The sequence below is a fragment of the Carettochelys insculpta genome, chromosome 6 (genome assembly GCF_033958435.1).
Source record: "Carettochelys insculpta isolate YL-2023 chromosome 6, ASM3395843v1, whole genome shotgun sequence".
In the NCBI taxonomy this organism is placed as follows: Eukaryota; Metazoa; Chordata; order Testudines; family Carettochelyidae; genus Carettochelys; species Carettochelys insculpta.
In genome coordinates, this window is record NC_134142.1 from 101,671,817 (window position 1) to 101,690,000 (window position 18,184).

At 40.9% G+C, this 18,184-nt stretch overlaps 2 protein-coding genes across 4 annotated transcripts; one reads left to right on the top strand and one right to left on the bottom strand.

The window, feature by feature from the left end:
• Positions 1-307: 307 nt before the first annotated feature.
• Positions 308-4,875, top strand: C6H11orf16 (chromosome 6 C11orf16 homolog). The gene is made up of 5 exons (XM_074999023.1): positions 308-441; positions 1,211-1,900; positions 2,636-2,823; positions 3,509-3,681; positions 4,683-4,875. The coding sequence occupies exons 2-5, from the start codon at positions 1,231-1,233 to the stop codon at positions 4,873-4,875; spliced, it is 1,224 nt and encodes a 407-aa protein (XP_074855124.1). The 5' UTR covers positions 308-441; positions 1,211-1,230.
• A 17-nt stretch (positions 4,876-4,892) lies between these two features.
• AKIP1 (A-kinase interacting protein 1) lies at positions 4,893-15,124 on the bottom strand. Of its 3 annotated transcripts, XM_074999025.1 has the most exons (6): positions 14,988-15,124; positions 14,645-14,776; positions 10,961-11,038; positions 9,173-9,283; positions 7,705-7,755; positions 4,895-6,571 (listed from the first exon to the last, which is right to left on the bottom strand). In XM_074999025.1, exons 2-6 carry the CDS (start codon positions 14,759-14,761, stop codon positions 6,428-6,430), a joined length of 501 nt encoding a protein of 166 aa, XP_074855126.1. In that variant the 5' UTR covers positions 14,762-14,776; positions 14,988-15,124; the 3' UTR covers positions 4,895-6,427. The 3 variants fall into 3 exon arrangements, with proteins under 3 accessions (XP_074855127.1, XP_074855126.1, XP_074855125.1); XM_074999024.1 differs by lacking the exon at positions 14,988-15,124 and having other exon boundaries at positions 14,645-14,958; XM_074999026.1 differs by lacking the exons at positions 10,961-11,038; positions 14,988-15,124 and having other exon boundaries at positions 4,893-6,571; positions 14,645-14,959.
• Positions 15,125-18,184: the final 3,060 nt, after the last annotated feature.

The following is an 18,184-nucleotide window of genomic DNA, read 5'->3' on the forward strand; positions in this document are numbered from 1 at the left end:
CTGAACATGAATTGCCCCCTGTAGTTCTTTCTGGCTGTCTAGGAAACAGACTAATGCAGTATGTGCTGCTTAATGTCACCATTTGTGCCGTCCTGCAGTTGAAACCAGTATAAGCTGCTGTGGAAAGAACTCCTGACTGCATTACAAGGTCTTATATTATGTATTACATGGTAATCTTCCTCATAATTCTGTTTTTGCTCCTGATAAGTAGGGCCAGAGGGGAACTTTCCTGGTAGAATTTGACAAACCACCTGCTTGGGGTGACAAATACAAAGTATGTGTACAAAAAACACCCAGGCATGACATCCTTGAATATGTCAATGGAATGAAGCATGCTTTACTTCCTGGAGACAAAGTGCTGGCACCCTGGGAACCTGACCTGGTCAGATATGGCCCTGGAACCATTCTTCTAGGTCTTGAAACAAGGGATCCCCTCACATGGTAAGAATGATGCTATTTTTGGTATCATTACTGCAGCAGAAACATCAATACACTTTGCAATTCTTTTATTTTAAAAATTAGGCAGCCTGCAAGGGACATAAAGGAAACCAATAACGGATTCCTACAGCATGCTCCTTTGCAATACCTTGAGTTTGCAAGTTTACTTCTAGATTGATTTACCTTCTAAGTAAACTTACTTTAATTTTGCACATTTGCTATGAATTATGCTTTTTTTTTAAAGCACTTTTTCAGTGTAACTTCCTATTGAAACAAGGGCATAGTGGGAGGGAAAGGATAAGGTGTTCTATTCCTGAGCCTGATTTTTTTCAGTGCAGCATATTGGGATGCTCAGATTGGGACTGGGTTATTTGTACAGCCAAGTGCTGATCTGAGCACTAAAATGGGGAATTTAGACAGCTTAATATTATCTGAGTTTCAAAATTCGGCCCTGTTTGCTTGTCAAAATAAAGGTAAAATGTGACTGGATTATCATTGCAGAAACAAAAGTTATCCAGTTACTGTTTGTGTCTGTTTCATGTGGAGAGATTTGCTGAAAACTGCTGCTAGGTCTGTGATAACAAATGCCAAATTCAGTAGCTACCCACATATCCTACAGTATATAAGGAAGAAGTATTACAAGATGAGGGTTTTACACATTTTCTACTTTTGTCAGAGAGCAGTATTAAATGGTTGAGACTGTTCAAAAACACAAATATTTCCTAACCAGAGCCGTACTATCTAACAGTATCTTACCTTTTCTTACCAATAGCCTCAGAAAATGAAGAAATCATGGTTTATTTCTGGAATGGCAAGAGAGTGAAAGTACCCCTAGGTGTGGCCTTATGGATTCCACCAAACACATGGGAAAGGATAGTAGAGATGATTCACATGCCCTTCACCAGCAGACTGAAGACTGGGAGTTCCCCCAGCACCAGTAGCTCTTACACTTGTCATTGCAGACCTCTCACAGCCCCCAACCTTTCATGTGCCTTAGATGGGCTAAATAAGTATGGGTGTACATGGCCATGCCCGTTAACCTGCCCCCATTTCTATGATCTCTGCCACTGTGTATGCTGTTCACCAGTATGTGTGGGATGCATCTGCTGTTTCCATCCCAAATTCAATGGCTGGTGGCCTCTACTATCCACATCTTGGCTCCCTCAAGGAGGTACTCAACAGCAAGAGTCATATAACAAACCCACTGCACAACTTCTAGAATTGGAAAGTCCAAAGGAAAAGGAACCAGTAGCTCCTGCTGCTGCTACTTCCTCCTCCTCCTCCTCCTCTTCTTCCAGTTTAGAAAGTGAGGAGGAGACATGCTTAAGTAAGAGCACAGTGGTGGATAGTGCTGTTAATACCAATTACAGCTTTTTCAAAAAGCCCATACTGAAAGATGCTGCAAGACCTGAGTGGAAGTATTGGAAGAGGAGTCATGCTAAGCCACATCCTAGGAATCCAGGTATACTTCTTCTTCTTCCTTGGTTACTTATCAACAGGCACTTCTTCACTGAAAGCATTCTATGACGCTTTTCAGCCTGGCATTGTGTATCATTCAGTGTGAGACTTGACCACAGGCCCATATCTCTGATAGAAGTGACATAGGTCTCCTTGTAGAGTCCAACTTACCTTATTTCAACTGTGGTGGATAAATTGTGTGTATGGAGCATGAAGAACAGAAAACAAATCTGACAATGTGTCATTAATCCTTTAACTACTACCTAGAATTTAAAATTGATTTAATTCTGAAATTCAAGGATCATATTTTGTGCCTTCACTCCCCTTTTTAAAAAGGCAAAACAATACTTTAACTGGGGCCTAAACCAGGCATCAGTTAAAAATCCCTTTAGTTAGCTTCCAGAAATGCAAAATTTGCACTATGTTTTGCCCTCTTCATCATACGTATGGCTTTCTCTCAGTACTGTATCCATGGAAAATCTCACACAAATGGAATCAGAATCAGGCACACTTATGTGCAGTTCTAAATTTCTCATCTCCCTTTCACCTCATTACATTTTTCAGGGTGCCATCAACACAATCATTCTACTTCAGTAACCGATATCCAGAACTAAAAGTCAGGCACCTAGAAGAGTTCCTTTCTGGTTTAAATTGCATTTTCCTTTCCAAATAACTATCATTTTATTTTTTTAAGTAAAAGTAATATTATGCACATTAAATACAGTATCTATGTCCCCAGGGATCAGCATTCCCAACAGCAGGAGTACAAAGGGAAAAGCAGACTTGGGAACAATTGTCTCCTTGGACATATACCCTGGTGCATTAAGCAACCAGAGTGCAATGTTTGAAACTATTGAACAGTCTCCAAGAAGACCTCTCAGAGTGAAAGATGTCTTAATTCATCATGATTTCAAGCCATCAGTGGAGGTAAATAATCTATGAAACAGTACTGTATTTTACATGGCTCTTTAAACTCAAGGTGTTCTTCTTCTGGATGTCAGCTGCAGAAGCAAAGGGGCCTGAAGTTACCCTGTTGCTTGTTAACTGCTCCCCCTCCGAGTCTATGACAGTACTACGGGGAGAATGGCTTCCAATTCATGATGCAGCCAGGCAGGATTAAAGCCATTTTAAACAACTAAAAAAAATTTCCCAAAACCTAAAACTTGGCACGTCACCAGATGGTGACTCAATGGAACGTGTAACCTTAGGGACTGATTCAGTGCCCACTGACGTCATGGGACCTCGATTAGGGCCTTAGGAAGGTAAATAAAGTCTTATAGGATGCTTGAGCCTGGGAATGGATGATTTTGAAATTCAGAAGAAATATAATCTAAGCAATGAGCACAGCTGCCTTCTACGTCTCCCTAGGCAGCTCTGCACCAAGCGCACTCCAGGGAGGGCATTTTGCGCTGTCCCAAAGTCTGAAGCTTGTGAGTATCTTTCTAGAAATCAGTCCTGAAGATCTGATTCTGAAAGAATTTTTCCCCCTCAAAATAGCAGGCAATTTTGAGAGAATACAGCTCTAGAGATCATCCAGAGGATAAAAAAATGCTGAAACCAAGCCAGAAGTAAGAGGACTAAAGGCCTAGTTTTCATGCACTGTTTGTCCCAGACACAGGCCACCCCTCCTTTAGAGAAACTTGGAGAAAATCAAATGGAATGTGAACGCCAGAGAAACGTCTGCATGGAACAGAAAAGGAAGGAAAAAATCCAGCAGCAGAAGTGGAAATGTGAAAGAGAACAGCAGGCTGAAGAGAAGTACTGCACTGCACAGGCAAACCAGAGGTATATCACACAAGTCAAGTATGAGCTACTCTGCATCTTCCTCTTTTGGTTCTGTGAACTACGAATACAGGTTTCAGATGTAGCCATGTTAGTCTATTTCAGCAAAAACAAAGCAAGGAGTTTGGTTGCCCTTAGACAATTTTATGGTAGAAGCTTTTGTGAGTTGCAATTCACTTCATCAGATGCATGCAGGGAAAGAAAAGAAACAGGAAGCAATTCACGAAAGCTTATGTCATAATAAAATCAAGTTGTAATGGTGTCACCAGACTCCTATGAATATGGAGTAAAGCACTGTACACATTGAACTTACATGATTTCTGTTTTCAAATGACAAAATGGTTTTCCACAGGCATTTATTTCTTATGACTGAAGCAAAACAGACAAGGGTTATCTTGGAAAATCTGCTCTACACACACAAGTACATTAATTTTAATGAAGAACTAATAGCTGAAATTACTGTACATATTTCTTATTGCAGCAGAATGACTGTTTAGTTTAAATTATCAATAAATGCCTACATTGTGCTCTTCTGTAACTGATTTATACCTTATAAAACTGCAGTTTGCAGCTGCCTTTGAAACAAGTACAAAACTTCAGGCATATTGTACATTAATGGGTAGGTCATGTCAGATACCTGTTTCTAGCAATTTTGGAATAAGTGAATAAGAAGTCATACCCTAATAGACAGGGCTTGAACACACACCCCTACCTGCTGTGTCACTTTTACTGATGTCAATATATTTGCTTGTGGGAGGACTGCAGGGTTAGTCCCAGCATCTTTGTAAGGACTAGAAAGAAACTGACTAAAGAGAAACAGTTGCACCTGTAGCTGGTCATGTTGTTGTCCGGGTGGGTTTTCAAGTGGTCAGCTTTGCCCTAACTTTGCTCCTACAGAAGTGAATAGTTAAAGTCCCACTGAGTGCTTCTGAAATGCAATCTGAAGGTTTTTATTTTCAAAATATTTCAAAAGATGCCTAACTTGCTGGGTTTGCCTTTTCCAGGAACAGGAAGCTGAAGCAGCTTGAGAATGAAGCTCAAAAGGTAAAAGAACAAGACAAAGTAGAATCAGGCAATGAAAACAAAGCAACTTGCACAGCAGAGGACGAGCTTGAAGATGCAGACTATGGCAGAGGAGGACAGGCAGAAAGAACAGCAAAGCCAAGCTCACTTGCAACATGTCAGAGAGAGGCATGATTTGAAGGAATTTAATAAGTGTATAGGTGAAGAAATTAAAGAGAGAAAATCTCAGGTCAGCTACTCATCAATATAAGGTTATTTTTATAAAGCAAATAAAGTGTACCCTCATAAAAAAGTTCTCTGCTACAAGGCCCTTCTACTCTCCTTTAAGCAAAAAAACCCAAACAATCCGTATGTAGCCAGAATAGCTTTGTGGATAATAGCACCACCTTAAACAACGGAAATACCCCCATTTACATCTATAGCAAATCTAAGCACCTTCACTCTCCTGTACGGGGGAAAGTGTCTTTCCATATTAAGTTCCCACTGTGATGGACAGGAAACCAATTGTCTGTGGGAGAGTGGAAAAATAGTAATAATACTGAAAACTTGAACAATTGCAAGTGAGAGAGCAAGGCTTTAATAAACCTCCCATTTGTTTTCACGGCTTCAAATAGCATGTGACAGGCATTTCAGCATGATGGTTTATCTCTTGTAGGAAGCCAGAAGGAGAAGAATAGAGACACACTACAAGTTAATGGCAGAAAAGATTTGTCAAGATGAAAAACAGAAGGGACAATAACCAGACAGGACACAACAAAAGAGTTGCTACAGAAACACCAATAATTAATATTTATCTAGAATCCTAAGCTGCTATTGTTACTATACTTAAAGCTTCCCTGAAATACAACCAACCACCACCTCATTAGAATAAGCTAAGTAAAAATTTGCATATGCATAAAATAACACCCCTTTTATTCGTAGGGCATCATTCATCAAGTTACATACGTTCATGAGAGATCCCACTGACTTCGGTAGGATTATTCACGTTCTTAAAATGGGCACACATTGAAGTGCCTTGCTGAATCAAGGCCTAAGAGATAATGAACTTATGGGGGAATTAAGCAAGATTTTTGTTCAAGTGGGGTTTAGCTTAATAGAAGTGAAAATTAACAGTATTGGTAAAACTTCCATCTATATAGCAACAACAGCAGTTAATTTTTTTAACATGCAACTATGCGCACTTTTTATCTTAAATGGCAATTCCAGGTTCTTCATTCATATATCAGTATGACTAATTATCAACTACAGTATTCTACACAGCATACGGAAAGCCAGTTCCTCAGCTGCTGTAAAGTGGCATGAACTTCAAGTGAGCTACATCAATTTGCACCTGTTTATGCATGGGCTTTTTACATTCAAACAATTATAAATAGAACATGCATTACTTTGGTTCTTAATTTTTTTTTTTTAAAAAAGTAAAAATTCTCATCTCAGATTAAATTTTTGTCCTTTATTCCACTGATTTGCTTCCACTTAAAAATAACCTGAAACTGTGGGTGACACGTCACATAATTGAAATTAAGGCATATTTATAAAAAAAACTTTTATAATATCCATGTACACAAAGGGCTGTGATAGCACTCAGTGCACAGACAAAACTAGTACAATAAAAGAGGCTCAGAGAAAGGATGTTGTTAAAGTGCTAAAGAGAAACATGTGCATAGGTTGTCATATTAATTCATTAAGGAGGCCCTAGTATTGCTTTAGATTCATTGATTGCTGAGATTCACATATTGAATGTTAAATCAATACATTGTCCTGCATTAATGTCCACCACATGTGTCTGTTTCACCATATCCTCTGCGGTTGCTGTGACAGAATAGGTTCCAGGCGAAACTTCAATGTAGAGATCTTTGGAAGCCTTTCTGGCCTTAATGGAGACAATAAATGGCAATTAATACTCTTTGGCTGTCTCAACTGCTCAGATTTTTTTTTTTGTTTATGTAGTTACATTTCAATATGTTAACAGTTCACAAAATACGGGCAGGACTGACATTAGTGCTAGCAAAAATTCAGTTCAATATGAACATTATAAAGTAGCAAGTTGTGATTGTAAAAAACCTGCCATTCAAATCCTTTTGTTTTTTAAATACATAGACAGAAATGACAGGTTAACTAGCTATCCTTAGTAACATTGAGAAATAAGGTTATTAAATAAACAATTTAATATGGCTAATAACACAAATTTAGTAGAAAAAACTAGTTTGGGGTTTTGATAAAGATTCCATATTTCACAATTTGTGGCCCAGAAGCCATAGAAATTAATTTCTAAAACTGCTTCAGCAAATTAGCTTTTTAGAAATGTAAATTTTTTTCCCTTCCCACTAAGCCTATTGCATTAGAATTATACCTCTTCACCAACACAGTGCAATGATTGCTCAAAACCAACATTAATGCTTCATGGTTGCAGCAGATAGCATTCGCAGTGGTTAACCTCTTTAAAGAGAATTATGAGACACCACCTGACCTCCTCCCACAGTAGAATTTTCTAGGCCAGATCCTTGGCTGCAGTATGGTCTCTTTACACCTCTCAGGCAGCACAGCTGACTCAGTTACCACTGCCTGGCTTTGCTGCAGTACAGGAAAGGTGTCAGAAGTACCCCAAGGTGGGGGGCTGAATGACTGCTGGGTTGTTACTGCTGGTGTAAGTTAGAGAATGCTTAAATGATTTAATCATCCACTCACTACTCTTCTCAAATTTCACACCCATCCAAAATCCAGACCTGGGTCACCTTCAATAGGCATGTGCCAAAATTTCACAACCTGGCTTCCATTTTTGAGAGTGCACAAACACTTGTGAAGGTGTGTTCAAGCACTCTCACCCTACATACAGTGCTGGTAGATTTTGCACACATGCATTTCATCATATATGAGAGCAGGTAACAGGACAATCTTTTTTGCATTGACCTTATGTTTTTTCACTTGACTATAAACAGAATATGAACTAGAATATGATGCAGAATTTTCATTCATTGATTAGATTACATAATTCCAAATACTTACATGTTGTTTCAGGGTTTCAGTTGCACTTGACATTGGAGAGGTTTCATTTTTCTGAAAAAGAGGAAAGCTGTTCCTTACTCCTTGACTTCCAGAACTTGCCCATTCTGAATTCTGTTTAGTAACCCACATTGGGAGTTCTTTCATCATCAGTGAGTTGTTAGCTTATGCCCTGAAGCACACTCTTCCAAATAAGTATCTTGTTACAGCGAGCCAGAAAGATAACAGGGGAATTTTAATACAATTGGATTTTAAAAAAAAAAAAAGTCATAGAAGCATTACTCGTAAGTTTTGCAAAATCTAAATTTGGCTAAACCTGTATTTTGGTCTAAAATGGACCTAATGGTGGACTCCTTCTAAGGAGCAAATACTTGCCATTCCAATAAGGGAGGGCATGACAAAAGGTTGATTAACTTTGTGTCAAAGTGCAGAAGGTTTTAAAACAATTTACTCAAATACATATAGCACCTAAAACATTAAAACGGGATGTTGAGAAAAACTCAGATCACTTTAATCCTTACAATGAGTTCTCATTGATTATTTTAATACAGTTCTCCAAAGTATGACCCTCAATCTGCTGTGGTAAGGTGGTAAATTAAGCCAGTTTTGCATCACTCAATAATGTTGGTTCTACTGTTCAATGTACCTTTACATCATGACATATTGTTGAGTGTGTGGCAAGTACCCATGGTAGGAAAAAACAAAAACAAACAAAAAAACCCCCTATTTTTAATTTTTATATATATATAAAATAAAAATTGCAGGAAAGGTTAGTGTTAAAAATACAAAAAAGTAGTAAACAGGAAAAAGCCAGGAGAGAGATTTTTGACAAGTTTTAGATGAAAGATGTTTATTAATAGCACTCAGAAATGGAAGTTCTAAGAACACTCAGTTTGAATTAGAGCCTTTATTCAAAATTTTTAAACTTTTCTTCCTCTTGACAGTCTAACTTGGGTAGCTGTGCTCCTTCCTGGGGAAGCTGTCCCATTCAATTACCCTCCTTCAGTCAAAATACCTAGTAAATCCTGTGTCACTGTTTTATTATTGTTATTAGAATTGCTATCGGGACTGTTGTAATATGAAGACAGAGTGAAAGTGCCTTGGAAGTTGAAAGTGTTAAACTGCTGTGTGCCATACCCATGTGTCACATGGCCATGCAAATATCTGCCTTTGGAGACCTGCTCCTTTCCTATGCAAGGATTGGGAATACAACACACTCAGCCACTGAAAGGGAGCACTTCAAGGAGTAACTCCTTCCTTTTACTAGCAGGCACTGGGCATCATACTGCCTGTGTCTCCTCCCATCTCCTCAGCTACAGGGAAAGGTTGTATTTCTCTAGATTCTTAGACTCGCACTCACCACTGTAGTATCTGAACACTTGAAACAGAGTCTGGAGGTGGGGGAGATACAGGGGATGATCTCTGAGAACATGAGGAAAAGAATGAAATTAAACATGAGCACTACACTTACCTTCGGCTCTAATGTCTGTAGCATTTCAGCTGCTTGTCTGCCGTGATATCTGCAGATGTGTTTAAATTCATTCTCTTGGCACCTACTTGCTGGCACACAGCTATAATATTTCTAGAAGACAATTAAAGTAAAGAAAATTACACACTGAAACCTCAACTGCACTTAAGCCCCAACTTTTACAGTTAAAACTCAGGAGTAGAAATGCACTGTTGCTGACCTTTTGAATTAAATAACCTGATCTGTTCCCATATTACGAAGAGGAGTATACCCTGAAGCACTTAGGGACTTGAAAACAACCCCTTCCAACAAATTATAGTACTGTACTAGAGAATGACTTGCTGCCCTCTGCTGTCCCCACTGAAAAAACCACATTAAATGTATGTAGATGTGCTCTTTTGGGTTCTTAGAGGGCAAAAGTAGAAAGTCCCATTTTACTTATTTCCTCAGTCTGATAGACCATAACAGACATTAGGCCTGCAGACACTTGTTTCCAATTCTACTATCTTGTTTACTTGTTGAGGCTACAAATGGAAGTAGTTTACAGCTGGCTATTAGTTAATCTATGTTTTGTTTATATTGTACGTATGCCCACAATTACATGAAAACAGAAGAGCTACACTGACAATGGATAACATGTCACATATCATTGCATCTATTAAAGTCAGGATGGCTCCCTCTGCAGTAAAGTATGGAAGAGAAATATTGGATGATCCAAATGTGCTTCAATGACTTAGCTATCTGAGCCTCATTTTCAAAAGTGAAATAATCACTTAGGAACCCCAGTTCCACTGATTTTCAATTACAATTACACACTGAGAATCTTATCCTAGAATTTATGGTTGAGAATTCCCCCCTGCTAAAATTATGATCTCTGAGATTATGTAGGACAGCATGGACTAGTGGACTGAGAATAAGGTTGGCAGCCTATGACTCAAAGTCCCATTGCAGATCTGCTACTGATTCCTGATTCCACTGAGATGCAGCCAGATATACAGCCTTAACTAGTTTCCTCTTTTGTAATACAGGGAGAACTTTCTCTCTTGGGCGATGGCTGACTAACATTTACAAAATGCTTTGAAATACTTTAGTGGGGTGAATGCATACCACCACTTCAAGCAGTTATGCATACAGAAATATGGCATGTTAAAATGGTAGAAAGCTAACAAGAGCCATTTACGTAGAACAGGTAAGATATATGCAATGGCTAGCCCCTTCATTTGATGCTTCTCTTACTGCCCATCATGTCACTCCTCTATAATCAAACCTTTCTTCCAGCTGAGAGGAAGAAATGGGCAGTCACTGGGGGCTGTGACTATTTCAATTCACTGATGCTAATAACTGTGGGAATGCTAGCGCAGGCCATGTGATGGTGCATATACTAGCACAGTGTCTAACCCAACTGAGAGAAGAAGTGGGTCTGCCCCACGAAAACTCAACACCTAATAAACTATTTTGTTAGTCTTTAAAGTGCTACATGACTGCTTTTTTGTTTTGATAGAATACAGACTGACACAGCTATCTCTCTGTCCCAACTCAAAGCAGGTTTACCAGAGGTAGTAAAAATGCTGATCGGTCTAAACTTGCTCTCACACAGCTATTCACCCTCACTGTAGAAAAAGCCCTAGATTTCTCATTTTAGACAAGCCCCAGAAGCCACGGCCAAAGCTCTTATTGATCCACTTGAGATGTTGCTCTAAATCTTTAATTCATTAATAGTTTTCCTAACAGCAGAGGAACTGAGCCAATAACAGGCACAACATGGATATTTCCTCCCAACATACAATTTACCTCACACTCCTTTGTAGTTTGACCCATGAACTCTACCACTGAAGCAAATGCTGCATTGAGACGTTCAGAATCTTCTTCCTGTGATTAAACAGATTGTTATAAGTCATTATGTAGTGGTATTTGTTTCAAAGCAAAAACCAACTGAGGCACCTCTACAGCTTATGCTATGTTTGCTTTTAATGCACAAAAGCCAGCCCCATTGGACATTGCTGCAATGTTGCTAGCAGCTTAAACAACAAAATCATGATTAGTTCTGATGGTTCTCTCCATGGTGAAACTGAATCACCTGTAGCCTATTACTGTGCGATATGTAGCCAATTAAAGTTATGCAACATTCTACTCTTTGTAAAACACATCAGAGGCAACGAAGATCTTTACTGTACAATTACATGCAGTCAGCCCACTGCCACACACTATGAACAATTATCTGACTGCAGTCTTTCTAAAAGCACTGAATTAGATACTAATTTACTTGTTAAGCAGCCTTGAAGATATCATGCTGACTTTTAAAAACAAATGTAAAAGTAACCAAACTTATGGTACTAAGGGATATTGAATTGTTCTCGTGTTACTGCTAATGAAAGTATAAACACTGTACGTGTGTAAGTCTTGCATGTTCACATGATAGGCCCTTCTGGGACACAGGATACAGTCAATCATTATAACACTGATGTGGTACACCTGTAGTAAAATTCAGTGTAGATGCTCACTACAACAATGGGAGGGGTGTCCCCTACCTGTAGTTAATTCAGCCCTCTAAGAGAGGCTACCTTCTATAATTGATGGAAAGATCAGCTGATGGAATACTTCCATGTACACCCAGGGGGGTTGGCACTGCTGTGTCTGTCAGGTTGTGGATTTTTCAGATCCCTGAGAAAACCATCTATGCCAGCGTTAAGTTTTAATCGTAGACCAGCCTTCGATACCATATCTTTGAAACTGAGTTTCATATGAATTAGTTTATAGTCACTGGCATTTTCCATCCTTCATCTTACATCTCCCTCAAAATCTTTTTTATTACATTCAATTCAATTCAGTGCCCTCAGTTTCAAAGGGTCTACCATATTTGAACAGGTCACCTTTAATACTGAAATACTTCTATTTCATAAAACTGGAAGCGGCCTTCAAAGGTCATTGAGTCCCATCCCCTGCTCTCACAGCAGGACCTATCACCATTCCTGACAGGTGGTGGTGCTGTTTTTTTATTTTTAAACCTGTTTACCCCAGATCCCTTAATGGCCCTCTGAAGGACTGAGCTTGCACCACACAGCTATCCCTCCCACTTCAGTGCTCAAGGTTAGCAGTGTCTTGACTTTGGGCAGTGCTCTTTCAGGATGTCAGACTTCACTGATTTTCAAGCCTCTATCTTATATGGATTCTGCAACTTATGCTGCTGCCTGATTTAACTCCACAGTCACCCCTTCTTTCAGCTTTTTTTTCTCCAAGCAACCGGTCTGACCCTAACATCATTAGGGATAACAGGTCCTATAAAGATGGTTGCCATGTCTCACTTTTTAATCAAATTGTTACAATTAATTCTGTTTTTAGTTTAAGAATAAGACAGCATGGACTACCACTTCTTATACTATTTTATTCTTTGGTAGATTAAGTACTGGCATCTTCTCCCTCAAGGACTCTTTGTCTCTACATGAGGTTAACAATAAAGTTATGTCTAATAACTTGAGAGAAAACAAAAAAGCACTCCAGTAGCACTTTAAAGGTTAACAAAATAATTTATTAGGTGATGAGCTTTCGTGGGACAGAAACTGCGAACAATTGGGAGAAAGGACAGATGGAGCCATTGTCTTCATTTTGGTGGATACTATGGAGAATATACTGAAAAGAGTTATTGTGACTGTGTTGAATTAGTTTCAGTTGCCAGTGATCACCCCCTGCACCAACAGAGAACTTACCACTTCTGTTACAATTTAAGTTTCTGGAGATGTATCTCAAGAAAGTATTTAAGTTATTCTGGGAAGGGCTGGGTCTCCTTACCTATCCATAATGTTATGCAATTCTCTAGTACTAAAACATTAACCGCAACCATCACCTAGAAAGTATCGAAGCATCAGTCTGAGGGCATTGTTTAAAGTATTTTTCATAAAAAAATTAAAACCATAGTTGTTAAGCTGCAGTATAAATTACTGTACTATAGTGTCATCAATCTATCACTAAAATGCAGTTGTCTGCACACGTAAATGTGACAGATATTGAACAGCACACATTTTCAGGTCTGAACAGAACACTATTTTACACAACTGAAATTTCAGGGGGATTTTTAGGGCACTAACACCATTGTGTAAGGCTGGGATATGGCTACTTAAAACATTATTGCACTGCAGTCAAGTTAGCCTGCATTAATTACTCTGGAGGGACTTTATGGTGATGGAGACAAACAATTCGTGTGCTAAGCAAGCAAAGGAACACAGGCTGAGATTTAGAGAAACTTGTGCTCTTTAGTCATTTAGGTGCTTTTGAAAAGCCTAGATATAGTTAACATACACTGGCTCCTTAAAATATTTATTCTTATGGGTTATGGTACCATAATTCAACTGGTGCAATTAATTACAGCTTAGCGTTATTAGAATATACATTAAACAGCGGGCCTTTTTCCTCAATAGAGGCTCAGCTGCTCACTTTATTTTCAAAATTGCCTTACACAGTAAAACTTAATATAGCCAGGAGTGTTACACTGTCATATACAATAACTGCACATTTTAGATCCCCAAATTGCTTTGGAGATAGAGGGGCGATTGTACATGTCAAATGATTTTATACATTAAACTTATGTACTCAACACAGAAAAGCTGCAGAACTATATTAAGCAACAATGCTAATGTACAGATGTGAAAACATAAGGGATGAGTGGGGCTGACAGCCACTGCCGGCCCTGGAGGAAAGTGGGAGCAGGGCTTGGCTCAGAGCCCCATAAGGGAAGGGGAGGCCAAGGGCAGTCACCCTTAGTACCACCTGGACTGCAGCACGGCCCCTCCCCCACAGCCACATGAAGCAGTGCAGCACTTCAAAGGGGCCCATAACTCTGGCTGCCACTGGGGCAACTGCCCCTTTTGACCCACTCTGTCAGTGGGTCTGAGGGGGATCTGCTTATTGGGGCATCTATTGAACTCAGGGTAGCTCTAGATTTTGCAAGAGCTGCCTGCCAAGCCATGTGGGGCTCTCCCAGCTTCTTCTGACCTGCAACTCCATCCCCCTTCTCCACTCTAGCCTAAGGAAGGATAATGGCCTGAAATTCTCAAGCAGAGTAGCAGGCACAAGAGGGATGGGCACTAGTGAAAGTATACGTTATAAGTTGGCTGTGGAAGGTGGCCAAAAGCATGATGCTAGGTTTGCACTGTGACATTATGTTACAGCATTATTATAAGCAACAGCATCAGTGCAGTGACAGACTTCACACAATAGAGTGGGAAAGGAGAATCTGAGGCTCCATAAAGTCTGGATTTGTTAGATTCGGCAAGCAGGCGGGAGGGGGAGCATCCCCAAATCTGTAACTGCCCTGTGTAAATCAAAAGAGGCCACAACCTCCAACTTACATAGCTGTCCATGCCTGAAAGTGGCAGTGGATTAACTACTCCTGGAGTCGTCCTGACGCGCCAGGGAAAGCCGCACTGAGTGTTCCTAGCGGTGTGTTAGTAAAAGCAAGAGCTGCTGTTTCCAGACACTGACCACAGGCTCTGGCCAGCCGACTTTCCGCCGCTTTGCCCGCTCCAGCACCTCCTGAGCCAGCCCCGCCGTGCCCTGAGCGATGCCACAGGTCAGCCTCGCTGGCCGGCCGCTCGCCATTCCTCGCGCCCTGGGCTGGAGAGACACAGGCAGACTCATCAGAACAGCGCCCCCGTCCCCCAGATGGCTTGGAGGGCGCGGGTGGGACTCCCCTTGGGCTGCGCATGCTGTAGACTCAGTGGGGCAGAGCACGGGCCTTACCAGGCCGCCAACAACCCCGGACAGGCCGGCCTGGGAGGCTCCCCTGGGGCTCGTGCCCAGGGGGCCGCCCAGCAGCGACACTCACCGTGTCTCCGTGCAGCACAGGGAGCTGCCACGGACTGCGCGCGAGAACGCCGCGCCCTAAGCCGGCCGCGCGCGCGGGTTGAACGCGGCCCCTGCGTCACAATGCGCGTGCGCCCAGCGGCGCCCGCCTCCACGCCGGCTGCTGGCGTCCCGCCCGCCTCAGCTGGTGCCTGTTCCCCGTGCGGGGCGGCCCTGCTATGTCCCAGCTCAGGGGCCATGCACCCGTCGCTGCCGCTGGAGGGAGCTGCTCTCCCGCAGCGTAAGGCGCACGGGAGCCTCCACACCCGCCCGGCCTCTTGTCATAGGTCCCAAAGGCAACCCCGAGCTTGTTTTCCCCGCGGCTGGGGGAAGGTCCCGGGAACTGCACCAGTCCTTCGTGACATGCAGGCGGGCTGGCAGTCAGCGGGTCTCAACGGGGTGTCTGTGCCAGGGGGCTGCACAGGTCTCCCAGGCGGCCCTGCGGCTCATCTATGGCTGTGCAAACAGCGTGACTCAAAAGAACAACAAGCGCTCCTGTGGCGAGTGGATCAGGTCCCGAGCTTTGCTGGGTGTCTCCGCTACTCCGCTCAGTACATGCTAAAATGCCCTACAGACACTGGCTTGTTTGTACTGCTCTGCAGGCCAGGGGTCGAGGTGTAAGTCAAATAGGTACATCCCCGATTACTTATTTTATAATTATTTTCTGAGCATTCGAGAGGGAACTGGTTTGCAGGAACAATGTGCTGTGGGGCTGTTGCAGTTTTATGCCTGCTTTTGGAAGCAAGTGCTTTTACGGGAGATGAATTAAAAGCTTGCACAATAAATCCGATGTCTGCGAGGGGTACAGCGGGCTGGAAAGGCTGAGAAGCCTTGCTCTAAGATGAAATGGGCCCAGTTTATAAATAAAAGTATTGTTTTAATTTAATCATCAGACCTTCGAATGCAGCCTGAGCTCCCAGAACTAAGTAGTGCTCTTTCCATCTCCTACATTGTCCCCAGTTTTGTGGACCAGACTGTATATCTGGTTGTACATGAAGCTATGCGTATCACACGGAGCTGGAAGGGACATCAAGAGGTCATGGAGTCCATTCCCCTGCCCTCTCGGCAGGACCAGGCACCATCCCTGACAGATTTTTTTTTTTTAGTCTATTTGGTCCAGACTCCTAAATAGCTTCCTCATGTGTTGAGCTTGCAACCCTTGGTTTACAAGGCCAATGCACAAACCACTGAGCTATTTTGAAAACACCAAAGCTGCAACAGCTCAGTCATAGCACTGCTGAGTCTGCAAATCAAGTAGTAAGAAGAAAGGCAGTAAAAAAGGTTAGTTTTGTCATTAAAATCAGCAGGTGGGACAAAACACACAAGGCTTGATCAGTTGAATAACTAGGGTCCTATTTTATGTAGCCATTTATGAGAATACTCGTGCTCCTTAGTCATTAGCAAGAGGCAGAGAGAAATTTAGGGACAGGACAGGTGGCTAACATGATGACTTCTTGGGGTGCCAGGCTCAGGGTGCAGTTTTTGTTAGCGATAAAGTGAAAAGTAGAATATTTGAAGTAAAATGGTTTTGGTTTTTACATGTGGATTCATTTTTCACGAACCTCCTAGAATGTTCTGGAGGTTGGCCCTTTGTAGACTCTTGTAGAACCTTCCAACTTTCAGAGATCTATATTTTCCTCAAACCTCTTAACACGTAGTCAGCCATGCGTTCACGGGGCATATAAGGGGTAGGTCACGCACTGCCACTCACTGAGTGAAATACAAGAAAACTCAGCTGTGATACTGTGGACATTGTTTTATTGTGTAATTGTGAAAGTGCAGTTGTGTTTTGAAACTTGAAGATTGCAAGTAGTAACTAATTAAATACATGTTTACTGAGATGCCAGTGACACCTACTGAATACCTATCTATGCTAGAACAAGAAACTCTTTCATACCCAGCATTCTATTAGCCACAACTCTCAAATAACTGGCATTTTAACCATAAGTAAATTTTAGTTATGTTTTCCATAAGTACAAGATAGCGAAAGTAAATACAAATAAATAACAGCAAACACAGGATGTTTACAGTGTACAGTATTAGTGTTGTTGATAAATAAAGTACTCTGCATACATTTTTGTTTGTTTCTTAATAGCTAATCTTGTTTTTCTTTAGTGTTATGCATTGCTAGGTATACCTCTCTATTTTCCAGAATATTTGAATACCTGGCAACCTCCTGGTCCTGTGGCTGCCAGATAGGAATTTACTGAATATAAAATAAATATTATTGCTTTTTTGCCATGCTTAACACATAATGTTTAATGATTGACCTAAGACTTTGCTCTCTTTAATACCCTTTGTTTCCTCCTCAGAAAAGAAAAGATGTTCCAAAGAAGCTCTCAGGAATTCACTAAACAAAAAGCTTAATTGCAAATTAATTTGCAGCAAGAGGCAGATTTGATGGGAAACTATCTGAAAAAAAAGAAAAAAAACAACCTTCAGTTACCATGCTAAGGCTGTTACCTACTATAACACTATTTAATGCTGGTCCAGACGAAGTTGGTACACAGGTCAGTTCCTTCAAGTTAGTACACTGCAGTAACTGTTAAAATTAAAAAAAGTTTTTATAAGCTTAGAGCAAATAAATTTGATTTGCTTATATAGGGCATGAATAAATATAGATTTATAGATCCTAGTGTGCAGAGTTGTCATCTTAAGTGACAGTGATAAATTATACGTATACAGCTTGTGCATCAAAGTAATGAAATGGGCTACAAATGCAATAAAAACCAAGATATTCAAAAGTTTAATTCATAGCCATCCTCATCTACTTCCTCATCTCAGACCATTGAGGATTTTTGCTGCTAGTATTCCCAGATGGGCCATATGCCTTTGTAGGCATGGCATTCTTACTATAAATGTATCAAGCTCAGTTTTGAAACAAGTTATGTTTTTTGCCTCCACTGCTCACCTTGAAGGGCTGTTTCAGAACTTCATTGCTCTGTTTGGAAAACTTTGTCTAATTGCAAGTTTAAACTTATAGACAGCCAGTTAAAATCCATTTGTCCTTGTTTCTTGTTAAGTTAGCACATAAATAACTCTTCTCTCTCCCTGGTATTTATTACTCTGATGTATTTAGAGAATGGGTATATCTCCCTTCAGTCCTTGTTTGATTTAGGCTAAACAAGCCAAGTTCCTTCAGTCCTCTACATGTAAAAGGACTTGCATCTCATTAAAGCA